We start from the raw sequence: 14,840 nt of genomic DNA on the forward strand, positions 1-14,840 counted from the left end.
TGAGGTTCAGATTCACTATTATTTTGAGATGTCTGACATATGGGCATGCTAAGAAAAGAAAAACTACTCTATGCACAGAACATCTTTATCTACAAACTGACATCCTGACAAAGCGTTTTGAGGAAACCAAGCCACACTTTTGTGTTGCTAAGTTAAAGCAGGTGGGGATTTAATGGGAAAGAAAAAGGGGGCTCCCCCTATCCCTTCTCCCATTAACACAGCCAAACACAGCATATCCATTCCGGATTTCTGGATGTTTGACAGCCCAGCTGGAAAAGTACAAATGTTCTTTGCATATGTGCAGTCTGTGCAGCATCTGGATGTGTCAGGCTTACTGTGCATGCACTGTGGAGTCAATTTGCAGATGTGCAGCAGATCCAGCATGTTCCCCATGTATCAAGCTCACTGCACATTTGCTGCACAGCATATGTGACAATATCCTCTCTGGGACTGTCCTGTCAAAAATAAGGAGCCTAACCTCCCACATCAGCTGGTACAGTATCAGCTACATGGCTGCTTAGCTTCCCCTTCTGGATTCCTGAAAAAGTAACAGCTCTCCTTTCCAAAATGACAGTATCCCAAAATGAGCACAACAAAAAGACTGCTGGTATATACCAAGTACTTTACATACATCTTTATATTTGTACATAGCCAATCCTTCTACTGCCTACATCTAGCACTTACATGGTTTCCTACCATTAATTCTGTTAAACCCAAACTGCAATTTAAATTTAATTTTCCCATTTTGCAAAAATCTCGAGCAGAGGAAGTTAATCATATCAGGCTGAGAGAACCTGACTTACAGCAGCCTCATGTAAGTGGAGAAATACAAACTCCACAGTCAGAATCCATTATGGATTTCCTGTATAGTATTATGGCAAGTTGGTTTGTAAATGAGCAATGAAGGGTATATCAAAGGGATCATCTTTTTACTAGCATATCTTGTACTGAATGAACTGCAAACCCTGTCTTCCCTCTAGCCATCTCTTACAATGTGTCTGGACCACTTTGTGGGAGCATGGACAAGCACACAGGCAAGAGTGTGATGTTCTGCATGTGCATACATGGTGGGCAAGTGAAAATTTGGTGTCTTGAGGGGCTGTGAACCCTGTGCAGCCTTGCTACAAAACGGGGAGCAGGAGCAGCTTGCCTGCCACCAGTCACAGGTACACCCAGAAGGTAGAATAGCTATCTGGAAGGACACACCTGTGCAGACATGGCTGGGGTCATGCCTTGCCTGTTGGCACTGCAGTCATGTAGCCCTGCAGAATGTTCTTCTTCTAGTCTGCTCTACCAGCCTGATGCCTGCTCCTAAGCGTAAGTCTGCTTCTGAACGGTTTGGATGTGAGTGCAGCTCAGGTTTGAAAATAGTACAGAATAGGGGTGCTTAGATTTTCACAGTTGCCTCTGGATTCTTGTGGGCTTGAATGTGTCCAGAGCTCTGTAAAATGGCAGCTCCAAAAGTGTAATTAGAAACACATCTTCCTGTTTTTCACCAGCCTATTGTATGAAACCTCCTCCAAAGCACCCATGGTATGGAAGGTAGAGAGAGGTTAAGGTGTTCAAATGTTACTAAGAAAGAGTATTCCTTCTCCCTTCCCATCACTTCACTCTTAGGAAGGCAAAAGTTGGTAACAGCCTTCCAGATATCATCCTTCCATTGGCCTGTCTCGTCACTGGCAGCTCCCCGTCTATCTTACTGATATAGATGTCTACCAGAGGCTTCCAGATGAGGCACTGTTACAGACAGATATGGACTGGAAAAGATACATTCATTGTGCTCACCAAAACGAAAATAAAAGAGAGGCCGGTTTCCTGCCGTGCTGGCTGCTCTCTCTCTAGCGGCCGCTTCCCGGATGTCACAGACACCAATGTTGGCAGTGCGGAGCATTCTTCTGGCAGCTCCTTCACTGTGTTGCAGTCTACACCGTACCGCGGCAGCTCCATTCGCTGCTGTAACAAGTTGAAAAAAACTAATTAATTCACGTTTAGTTTTTTTACATTTGTTACAGCAACGAATGGAGCTGCTGCCCCCATGCACTAAGAGCACACACGCACACGCACGCACGGACACCACAGGACACTCACGGAGCCGATGTGGGTCAGTGTTCCACTCTGCCAACATGGGCGTTAGGAATGTCAGCAAAGGTGCAGGAAGAGGGCTGGATGTCCCAACACAGGGGAACTGCTGTTGGATTTCCTCTTGTTTGTTGAATGCAGTCACAGAATGCAAATCCCTGCCCTTCCTGAATGCCTCCAATCCCAGCTGTGTCCATTTCCAGTTTTAAAATATCTCTAAAACATCTTTTACCTTCCACAGCAAGGTCCAAGATCACCAAAACTTACAAATTCTTGGAGTTCCCCATCAAAATAGATTACAACAAAGAAGCAAATGAACAGAGGCTTAAAAAAGGTATCATCTGTTTTGTGATCTTATTTCTTCTTGGAAAGGTTTCCTCTCCCCCTTCCTAATGAGCAGGGGCCTCAAGATGTTCAGATGAGTAAAGTCTTAGGAAAATATAAAATTGAACTTTTTCAATGTTTTTTCTCCAAAAGGTAACACAACAGAACAAACAAGAAGTACAAAGACAGCAAAGACCCAAGCACAAATAATATTGGTTTCTTGAGGAAAATACTTTAATACAGTAGAAGCAGTGTCTTCCACTACAGTAAAATAATTCATTTAGCCATCAGCTAAATGACTGAGCTTTATGTATGTACAAGAAAACAGTGAACAATATTTCAATACTTTTCCTCTTCATCGTACTATATTTGTCATTCATACATTCTCAGTACAGAACCCACTTTCCCAGGACAAGATTTGCTGGGAAGTGGTAGAGCAGAAAAAGGTAGAGCACTCCTTTTCTTCCCATCTTTAAAACCCCTAAATCACTACATCCTCAGTCATGGCCTCTTCAAATTATTGAATGAAACCCATATAGGGCTGGCTTGCCGGGATTCATCTGCTGCTTCTTACACTGGAAAATTTTAATGTCACAACAGAGATCTTGAAAAATAAACCTTGGAGGGCTCTCCACTTTCTCTCATTACTACATGAATGATCAACCTCCAGCACTTTCAGCCACAGATACAGCTTAACCAGAAGAGCATAAGCTTCCTGGAAAAAGAGCTGTATTTTCTTGTGTGAAGAAAAAAAAGGCTCAACTAACTATAAATAAATACTGGCACCAACCACACTGCTGCGTTGAAGATTACTGTGAGGCAACAGTACCTCCATAACTTCATGAACCTAAGTAGGTCTCATGAGAACATACTGTGAAGACTACTGTATGCCTGATAGTCTGGTCAGACTAATAAATACCCAGAAATTTAATAACTGCCCCTCTGGTATTGTAATTATGTTGATTTTATTTGTTTCATTCTCTAATGGCTCCCAGTGGTTAGGAAATGTCCCAGACATCCTCAAATCAGGCTGTGCCACTTCAGAAAATTGAGGTGTCTGTAAACTGTTCACTTTTGTGAAATTCCCACCAGTGGAGCAGACCAAGTGAATTCAAAGGCACAAATCCCACTCCACCCTGGAGCTACCTAATATATATACACACCTGAAGAAGACAGAGCAAGGCAATGCCTCCTCACATGAGCAGTTTAAATAGAAAACCACTGACTGCACCATAAAGGCAGGATCTTTTAAAAGAAGGAGGAGACTACTTCCCAGGCCTGCAACAAAAGTAGGGCTCAGAGGACAGCCAAGCCTGAGTGGAGCCTCCATAAGGTGAGTGAGATGGCACAAGTGTGTGGGGCACACTCTCTCAGAGGCCAAGCCAAAATGGAGACCTACACCAATACCTGAAATTACATATCTAACAGTTCCATGATCCTAGGCCTCAGGAGAGTGAGAAAGAACTCCAAAGAGTTCTTATATACAAATAGGAAACTTCAGGGAAGCAATACATTATTAAGTTTAGTTTGAATATATTTTTACAACATTTGGGCAAGTACATGTAATCCATTCATCAAAAGTGAGACCAGCTATCTACAAAGGATTAGTTTGCTCATGTGTTACAGGACAAGCTGAACTCTGAGGGAAGCTGTTGGTCTCTCTACTGGCTTCAAAAGGGAGACAAGCACAGGTAAACCAGAAATGGAGGAAGGTACTCCAAGGTTCTCTCTAACTCTTGCATAAACCTCTGTTCAGAAAGCTTTACTTGGCTGAGGTATTACTGAGTCAGGACATCACATTTTCCTCTGTATTTTTGCATTACTTCTAACAAACAATACCTCTCTAACGGGCCTTGGGTGATTTTATTTTCCAGACACGACTGCCAAACCCACAGCAATGTATGTAAAAAATGTACACACACATCAAAGCAGACATATATATATATATATGCATAAAATAAGACGGAATAAGCTTTTTCTGCATAACAATAGCTTTGTTTCTGCCACATAGATTTCTTCAGATATGCAGATTTTTACTGAGGCAAATACCAGAATGCTTGCCACCTTCATATATCACAAGCACAGATACACGTACCGGGAGGCTGTGGCAGGTAGGCCCCAATTAATTTTGATCTCTTCTTCTCATATCCCTTCTGTGTGATGTCACCTGCCAAGAAAAGAAAACGAAAATCAACAAGATGTGGATAAAGTCAGTGTCTAGCTGTTTAATGGCAGCACCATCAGCTCAGCCAGCATGGCACTGTTTGTCTGTCTTGACAATTATAATGAACAAATGAAAAGCACAGAAAGATCATTCCACCCAGGAAAAACTCATTCACACCAGAGCCATTCTGACAAGTAAATACCCAGCCCTGACTGATTCCAGCACTGGAGTCCACCAGCACAGAGTTTTAAAACTATTTTGAGATGCTGTCACACAAGCTTTCAAAAGCTTCAGTGACCTTCATTAGGTTAATAAACAATGGATTATGTAGAGTGCGTGGGCCTGTGGTGGCTGGCAAAACACATTGCTGATTAGCATTTTCTATCATTAATGGGATTTTTTTAATCAACCATGTAAGGCACAAAAGATTTGAAACTGCTGCCATATAATTTCTGCAATATAAATGTTTCAGCTTATTTCTAAGTAGCACTGAGAAGAACAAAACCAAACCAGGTCTACCACAAGTCTCAAAAAACATCTTGGAGAAAAATATTTGAATTTCTTAAATTCAATTATTATGAACTTTTGTTCCACGCGTCTGCAGTTTCCCCAGGAAACTTTTTAATATAAGGATAAAAATTAATATTTCTGTGTTTCATAAAAGCAAGTGGTCGATAAATAAATATGTAGAACAAAATATATACTTTTAGACTTATTAAAGTTCAGAAGAGATTTGGCACTGAAGCTGCAGTACAGTCCTGGCTCTGGAGCTCTACATCTAACTTTTAATTATTAAAGACTTTTTCAGAGATAATTCAAACACACAGATTCTTTTTTCCAAATGCATGACCACAGATGCACATGCATATATGTTTCTATTAAATTCAATACAAGCTACTTTGGATGCTAGAGAGCAATAGGTTTCACAGTTACAAGATTTTTCACATAATACTTGCTCTTTCCATAAGTTTATCTGCTATTGTGAGACTCATCATGCAGTTACAGTTCAGCTGCCACATTGAGCTTGTATATTTGTAGAAGACTGGGGGTTTAGGAGGACAGAATCCACAAAAAGCAGTGGAGCTACATAAACTATTCATCTTCTTCAATCCCTATGTTCAGCCTTCATCTAAGGGGCCCATTTGCCAAGTGGGCTGCATACTCATTTCAATCCCAGCCATGCTGGTAAGAGGATGCTAGGTTAGAACCAAAGTATAGACAGAGCTTCCTGTGGGTTGTTCTGCAATCAGTAACTACATGAAAACACCTTAAAAGATTTTTCCTCAATGAAAAACCTTTTCTTGGAGATGGTTCCAATATGCAATAAGGAGGCAAAATTCTCTCTGCCCGTGTCCTGAGCCAACCTCTTGGCCCTGGTTAAAAAGCAGTGCTTAAAATAACACTTCTCCTCTTTGCTACCATATCTCCAACTGCTCTACAAAAGAAGTCGGATAAAGTATCTGTGGCTTTAAATGAGGAAAGTGAGCGTAGCAGTTCGTATGATAACTGTCCCATATTTACCCACAGAAGAAGTGGCAGACTTGGCAAGAGGACCTAAGCTTTTACAGTTCAAACCTTCTGACTCCTCAAGTACATTTCTTCCCATTTTGAATACTTCTGGCACGTGTTCAAACTAGTGAAACAAGCTCCCTCTCCACTGTAATCATCAGCTTCTCACAAACCAGACAGTAACTATAGATACCACTTCATTAAAATGTTTTAATGAAAAAATGTTTATTTCTATTTGAAAATTAAAAAATAGGAACAAATTGTTCTTTTAAAGTTTTGATGAACAAATTACCATTAATTTCCTGTGCTCATCAAAATTATGCATTCCAGATATATTTTAATTAGAGTAAAATTTTGGGTTTTTTTATTATACTGTTGCTCTTAAAGGAGAACAGAGATATCCTATGGAGAATCAGAAGTACATTGTGGGCAGGTGGCAATACCATTTTATGTAACAAACTATTACCAACAAGTGCTTAGCTATTGGTTACTCTTCCACACACATGGTAGTTTATATGCATGAAAATCAGTATCTCATGCTATACATTTTATACATTGTTTATGTAACCATGTCCAGTTTCTTGGACACCAAAGTGGGAAGGAACATTACCAAGTGTTCTTCTGTCAGTAATAAGTTTTCATTCAAACTGGTATCTAGACTAATTTTTGTCAAGTGCTTCACCTAAAGGAATTATTCTGAAAAGAAACAATGGTGATTCCTTCCCTAGACCAAGGTCTCCACCAAATCACCAATCATTGTAGTATCACTATAAACAATCTGAAGTGGAAAGAAGTCAACTATATTATGTGAGGTACTACAGCTGTATCATGAAGTTATATGCTTTATTTATCAGGATTAATGTTATTTACATCAATTTGCATTTTTCCAGGTAGACTGACTTCACAATAGGAACAATAAGGGATTAACCATTAAAATATTAGATCATAAGCAAAATTATTGAATTCATAACTATGATGAACTCATTGTGTAAGTTTCTAATATATACTAAACAAAGCTCCATCAAGTTACATGACTTTAAATTCTGCTTTTATCATAGATTACCATAAACTCTGCTTTTTAAAGGCATTAAGACCATTTCTCTTTCTCCTTTATTTCTGTGCTAATTAATGCATCAATTTTACAGTATCATATGAGAAACACACCCATTTCAGTTAGGTCCAATATCAACATTATAACTTCCTTGCCATGAGAATACAAGAATTATGCTACTTTTCCCTTCTTAATTAACCCTCTCTTGAAAAGCCAGCAGACTCCCATGACTTTACTGCATGCATGCATTTCCCTTCAAGGACTGAAGGGACAGGCTCTCAAACCACAATCTCTTTTGAGAAAACAACGCGTTGTTTTTACTGCTTACTACATGAACAACTCTTAAAAGCCTCTGTAAAGTTAGACCTCCTCATTGCATCACTCTGCAGCTTTCTTCTCATGACACCTTTGTCTGTTTTGTGTGGCATTTCTGAGCCATGCTGCAATGCTGCACAGCACAGCCCTGGGGGACCAGCCCGTCGTCAGCAGTGACCAAGAGAGGCACTGGCAAGAAGGAAGAAAGCCAGGCCATGGGTGGAGGGACAAGGAAAAGGCTTCAGCACCAAAGAGATGCCAGAGCAAAAGGAGGACACGGCTGCACAGAGTTCTCTCCCTAGGACAAGACACCACCACATCAGGTCAGGGAGTTGGAAGGTGGCACCTTCATTTAGCAGCTCTCTGCAGCCCTCTGCTTTCTTGACTATCTTCTTCATAGAATCATAGAATTGGCTGGGTTGGAAGGGACCTCAGAGATCATCAAGTCCAATCCTTGATCCACTGCCGCTGCAGTTACTAGACCATGGCACTGAGTGCCACATCCAGTCTCTTTTTAAATATCTCCAGGGATGGAGAATCCACTACTTCCCGGGGCAGCCCATTCCAATGTCTGATCACCCTCTCTGTAAAGAAATTCTCTCTAATGTCCAACCTAAACCTCCTCTGGCACAACTTGAGACAGTGCCCTCTTTTCTTGCTGAGAGTTGCCTGGGAAAAAGAGACCAACCCCTACCTAGCTCCAACCTCCTTTCAGGTAGTTGTAGAGAGTGATGATGTCTCCTCTGAGCCTCCTCTTCTCCAGGCTTCCTTGGCTTTCACCCCATCTCTGGCCCTGGCTTTGCTCCCAAGCATTCTACCTGGCTCTGCTCCTTCCCACAACCCGTCCCCAAGCCCTTCTCCCTTCCTCACTCCCTTCCTCCCAGGCCGCAATCTCTTCACTGCACTCAAGGTTTTCAGCCTATTTGCATCAGCATTCTCCAGGTTTTTTTTCCTCTGGACATGTTATTCTTTTCCTGCTCACCTCCACAGGTGATGTGACAGGTTTCCACCATGCGAGTGCCACAGATGAGTACCCTGGAGCATGTGGCATCCAGGGGTCAGCAGTGGAGAGCAAAGCACAAGCCTGAGAGATAAGAACCCACCAACAGCCACCAGCAGTGAAACAACTTTTACCTGGTTTTTTTTCCCTGTCTGTACTTAAAATTGACTGTAGAGGACTGCCAACCATATTTCTACAAAACAAGTTCACTTATTTCTAATTTTCAAGGTTCTCCTGGGGTATGAGTAAGAAAATGTCACTTTGCCAATGAAAGGGACAACACAAACAAAAGACCATCCAATCCTCCAAGGAAGAAGGTTGCCCGGTTGAGTGAGTAGAGGATCAGGGTTCTGGCAATCTTTTATCCTATTCCCATCCTTTGTGATTTCTGCCACTTTTTCTGTGACTTTCAGAGTTGCAGGTGGCAATGCTTTCCTATGCTGGCACTCAGAGACAAGTATTTTGTAGCTATATTTTAGTAAAGTCATGCTGTAGTGTAAGTTCACTCAACTATGCTCACCACAACTGCTACTCTTTGCATTATACCCTCCATTTCACTAGAAAATTTGCAGTATTTTTCTTTGGTAGTATTGGATTTCTGCCTCTTATAGAAAGATGATGGGGCAAAGCTGGGAAAGGCAGGTCAGAACAAGGTTACACCAGCACATGCACTCATCAACAGGGAGGGAAAAACTCCAGGTAACAGAGATCTTCCTGGGACACTTGATGTTGTACAAGACATTTTGAGACTAAGAAATTCCAGCAAATGCTGAGGTCATTCCCATAATCCTGTCCCCTTTTCCTGGCTCCTTCATGAGTCAGCTCCAGACATTTATGTATCATGTCCTACACTGAACATGGAATTACACTTTAAAATGGAAATAGTAAAAAGGCACATTTTAGGTAATCAGCAAAATACTGACTTTTCATCATTTTGTTGAGTGGGAAGTTATTAAATGTGAAAATACTTCCACATGAATAACAGTTGTACATTATCACCCTTCTTTAAAGCATTTAGACTTTAAAAGCTGAGTGTGGTTAGAAACACTGGTACCATAGACTAATAAGTTGCTACTTTTGTGAAAGTAAAATACTTGAAGTTGATAGAGCATGTAAGTTTCCCTTTCAACTGAAACTTCAACTACTAATTAGTTGATCTGTTATCACTTCCAAACACAAAGATCTCCAGGTATGATGGAATGCTACCATGATATATGAAGTAAATTTACACTAACAATTGCATTATAAGGGGAAAAAACCAAACAAGCAATCAAACAAACAATAAAAACAAACCAAAATTTCACCAAATCTTTTCTTTTTTTTCTGGAAGATGCCAGTACCTCCTACTGATCTCAGTCTTATAGGTCACAGTACAGGTGAAGGGCTGATGGTAAAACCAGGGACTACAACAACCTTGTTTAAAGCCACGAAAACTCAATTTCATGTTCAGTGGTCTTGAAGCCTGGCTGCTGCTGCTGGTTTTCACTACACATGCATGTTTTAAAATGAAATTTCAGACTGGGACTTTGAATTAGTGTCAGGCATTTATGGAAAAATCTGCCATGGGAAATAATGCAATCAATAACTCTTCTCAAACACAGCCTAACAGAGAGCTCGACAGTGAGTGCTTTTCCTTTGCCCATGATTTTCTGCCCTCTAAAGATTCAATTTTCTGTACGACTTGTTTATTGCTGATGACTCAAATTCAGTGTCAGCATCTTGGCAAGAGGGATTTGAATGAAATAAAGTTCCTCATATAAAGAACTGTGACTCATTTGCTTCTCCCACTCATGATGCAGTCTCTCTGTCTAGTCTCCCAAAAATACGCCAAAAGACAAAGGATTTCATTTTGGATGGGGAAAGTAGAGATATCAAAACTGCACAAATATATCTCATGTCATGCATACATGAACACAGAAAAATATAGCAGCAGCTGTTTTCTTTCCCATTGTCTTTTAAAAAAGATGTTTAACCTCATCAGCAGCTTACAAAACTACTCAGAACTATGACAAAGAAACAAATTGTAAACTGTGGCACTGGGCAGAAAAATTAATGGGATCCTACACTTTCACTGCAAACATTGTAATAAATTACAGTACTGCTCGAGTGCCTTTATGGGGAGTATGTTGCAGCTTAGATGTTTCAATGATAATTTTACCCACATATAGCTGGATTCTTTTTTCCCAAGGATACATTTTGTTCTTGTATGTTGCAAGCAAATCAGAAAATGGCAGAATTTCAATGACAGATAAGGAAGAGTGTTCTGTGTGTACTTTACAGATTATAATGTTTTCTAAAGTGGCTTGTAATTCAGGAAAAAAAAATATTTAAACAGATTATGCTATTAACAGATAAGATAAGCTGTATCAGCACTACTAAAATAATAGATACAAGGTCTTTTCAATTTTAAAAGTATTTCTCTTCAAAATAAATACTTGCTTCCCATTCTTTTGATAGGCAAATTAAGTATCTGTTGTATAACCTGCTATGTTCTTTGCTTTAATTCAAAGGATGAATTTTTTAAAAAATGAGTAATGATTCATTTTACATAGAAGACATTCCTGAGGATCTCCACCTTGAATCCCAGAAGACCCCTGAGTGAGTTTCCCCACTTAGTTCCTGGTCACAAAGTCTTCAGCACATTTTTCCAATACCCACCATATGCCTGAGCTTCAAAAGAAAGAAAGGGAAAAAAAAACCCTGAAACACCTAATCAAAGGGAAGGAAAACAATCCTGGGGATTTTCTGACTCAGACTTGGTGCCGTTGGGCAGGACTAGGTGGCAGCAGGCCAGGAGCTCCCGTGCTGCTGGAGCCCCTGCTCCTTTGAAGCTGGGGAATTGTGTGGTCCTCCCCAGCCATCCCAGAGCTCCCCTAGAACCAAGAATTTGTGCAGCACTGCTTTTATGGCCTGTAAAGTAAACAGAAGCTGGTTGAACAGTGAAGGTTTCCATTCTCACTGTCAAGAGTTTATTTAATTTAAAGCTTTAATGAACACTATACATAATGAAAGCAATCCTCGCCGTTTTTGGAATTTTATGGCTGTTAAGACCCTTCATAATGTTGTTTTCCTTCCTTTTTTGCTTTACAAGGCTTATAGGACACCCTTGAAGTGTATATCCTCTTTGCACCTGCTGGAAGCTCATCTTTCATCTCTCCACTCACTTTCCTGTTGCCCATGAGGCATTTGACTGTTCTAGTTATTCTCCCTGTCTCTAGCACAAACTGTGCAGAGTCAGATCTTGCTCCAGATAAAAATAAAATACAATTCTGAAAAGTACGCCTCAGGAAACATTCCTGATAAATGTCATTTAATAGGCAGGCTTTATATTTCAAGTGAAAAATGTTCCCTTAAGAAAGATAATTACAGCAGTAATTCCACTTATCATTAGTTAGAATTTACAGTTCAGAGCAAATTAGACTTTTCCATAAAGAGGCACTGTGCTGGGTACTGCACAAATTCATGCTCCCATTTCTTTACAGCCCTGAAAATGTCTTGGAAAAAAAAATATCTTAGAAGGAATCTTGAAGGACGAATACATAAGAAATGTATGAAAAAAAATTGAGAATAAAATATCCAAAGCAGTCTGTATGCATCCTTCCTCCTTCAGGAAGAAAATCATTGCCAAGCTTTCCCAAAGGAAAAAAACCTGCAATATCTCAGTGAAACGATAAAATTGATTAATAGGAAAATTTCTTTTTTTTTTTCACTTGTCTAGGGATGCAGTCTGAAAAAAAAAAAATCTGCTTGTGACCTGTTATTTTTACCCACTTGTTTTTTGCTACTTTGGCCATTACTAAGTTTAAACAAATAAGTCCAAATGGGATAATCTTCTTAGAAGAGAATGGAATCTTCTAAAAAGCAACAGATTTCTAAATCCGTCATCTGTAATTTTGCTTCCAGTAGTCTGATGCACCACAGTATAACAGCAGAGCTCTTTAAAAATTTCAATCCAGAATATAAACTTCTATTTTTATATGTTGGGGAAAGAAAAAGCACAACTTTTCTTTTGATTTGGGTTCACCAGAAAGCTTTTGTGTTAGAGATTAGTTATGGCAGCCAATAACTGATGTGCTTCAGCACTTTTATTTTACCCTTATGTGGGTTAAAGACATTACGTTGATTTTACAAAATATGTGTCTAGAGCAGTTGTATTGTAGTATTAGAATGTCATAATGTTCAAATTTCTTCCCACAGTTTTTTTAAAAATAGAACTTCTTCTGGGCAAAAAACTCCTTAATGCAAATTCCAGCATACTTTGACAGCTGGATGCAAATGCAGGAAAGCCCAGACTTCTCCACTACCATTGGTGAAACTGAAGTTGCTTCTCCAGCAACTAGAAAGCCACTAATAGGTACAAAAGAATATTGGAGTTGTAAGTAGTTGTGAACAGGGGCTTGCAATGCCATAACGATTATGCTGTGTGAAAATGCATCACTTACTTGGGAGATCACTGAGCTTATTAACCTGGTCTACCATTTTAGTATAGCATGATTTGTAACATGACACATAAAATTTTGAAGAACTAGAAAAAAAATTTAATTATTTACGATGGCAACATAAGTCTTTTCATGAAAATGCTCTCATTTTTCTGTTGAAATGATAGTGCTTACTTTTATTAAATCCAGTTAGTGAGTAACTTCCTACTACTTCTTTCAATACAACCCCTCAGTCACAAACTCCACCACCAGTGTTCAGGAATCCTAAACACCTAGAGCTTAATCATCTAACCAACATCTGCTTTCCTATTTCCAACAGCTGAGGCATAATCCTATCATTAGTTCATTGTCTCCAAGTGTGATCATGTGAACCATGTCCTGTGGTGCTCTAGAAAGCCTCCACACACCTGCATGTTCTAATAAACAACTCTTCCAACAACCTAACGTGAACTCCTGTGGCCTCAATTCCAGTCACCAAACTCTGCTGCTTTGTCAGTCACCAGTAACTCTGAGGCTTCCAAACAAGAGTAAAATATATTTAAATTCTTAAAAATAAAATTGAAAATATTATCAAAAGCATACAAACATATTCATTTTTTAAAGTATACAAAAGGGAATGACCTTCTCAGCCCCCCAGTCCAATGTTCTGCTATGCAAGAACAGCCAACCAAAGTGAACACCCTTCCTCTGAGTGACAAGTGCTCCAGTAGCAGCACTAGGCAGTCACTTAACAGCTTTTGTCTTAGCAGAATTTTAGCTATTCTGTGCAAAACAAAACTAGAGTTGTCTTTTTAGAATGCTATCTGAAAGATGGCTATCTTTGGATTTACTTAAGAGTTGAGATGTTGCTTCAATTCTCCTCTGGAGGAGAAAGGGAGTTTAGTTTTATGCACTCTAAAAATGAAGGAATGTGCTTAAATGAAGGCATCTTCTCTGATTGCTTTTTATGAGACAGGGCTGGATATGGTCCAAGGCATAGAGTAAGTCACCTAGATCACCAAAAAGCACACCTCCTTTTGAAATATTTCTTCTTGACTTTCAATTACATTCTTGCTAAGATAGCTGTGATGGACCATAATGTGATTTTACCTGGGCATACAGGTATACTATGCAGAAAAGAAGTTACAACTTTGACCCAGCAAGGGTTTGTGTTCATGGACATTTTATGGATCTAATCAAAACATGCTACTCTTTTTGTCTCTCACATACTTGAAAACTAATTCTGGCATTACTGCTAGACACAGAAAACACCACATTTAGAAGTTTCTGCACTGTAATACAATAGTAGACACACATTGATGTGTCTTTCCAAGGAAATCCGTTCGTAATTTTGTGCCTCAGAACTTCCCTTTAGCACATTACAAACCAGCTCCACATCAGACCATCTGGGTTACTACTTCTGTCCCACTGAAGGTCAGTGGCAAACTGCTGACTGATGAGAGAGAACAGGAAGGCTGCATGTGGAATAAATGCAGCAACCCGAATGAAAGTGATGCCTTAATTGAAGAAGCGCTATGGAGGGCAAGACTATTATTTTGTTCATAACCTCACTTGAGGAAAAACTGACCTCTGATTTTAGTAATCTTATCCTTTAGAGGTCTTAAAAAGTGTCAGAGAGGTACTGACAACTTCCCTGAGTCCCCTGTATTGCAGGAGAGTGTGTCAAACCCTTTCAGCAAATAATTTAGTTCCATTTGAAACTAAATTCAGCTGGGTTTTATTTTTTGTTTCATTCTGTTATAGCATTCTCTTTACCTTTTTTGCAATTTTTCCACTGATCTGCATCTTTTCAACTTAATCATTATTTTTTATTTATCCCTGTACCACGGGCTTTCCTGGCTTCCAGGCAGACAAACCTTATTTGCCTAAACAAGTGAGCTACCTCAACAAAGCAAGAGATGACACTAGTGTTTGTACAACCTACCTTATCAAAGGTAACTCGGGTTGTTTTATCTGTCA

At 39.7% G+C, this 14,840-nt stretch overlaps 1 protein-coding gene across 4 annotated transcripts in view; it reads right to left on the reverse strand.

Moving 5' to 3' along the window:
* Nucleotides 1-14,840, reverse strand: part of DIP2C (disco interacting protein 2 homolog C) — a 301,441-nt gene that overhangs the window by 129,108 nt on the left and 157,493 nt on the right. For 2 of the 4 annotated variants that reach the window (XM_030444419.1, XM_030444418.1), the window contains exons 2-3: nt 4,499-4,570; nt 1,786-1,953 (exon numbers count right to left, since the gene is read on the reverse strand). In XM_030444419.1, coding sequence (XP_030300279.1) covers nt 1,786-1,953; nt 4,499-4,570 — 240 coding nt within the window. The remainder of the gene's footprint in view (nt 1-1,785; nt 1,954-4,498; nt 4,571-14,840) is intronic. The other 2 variants (XM_030444421.1, XM_030444420.1) reach the window with 1 other exon arrangement.

Source organism: Calypte anna, chromosome 2 (genome assembly GCF_003957555.1).
Source record: "Calypte anna isolate BGI_N300 chromosome 2, bCalAnn1_v1.p, whole genome shotgun sequence".
NCBI lineage: Eukaryota > Metazoa > Chordata > Aves > Apodiformes > Trochilidae > Calypte > Calypte anna.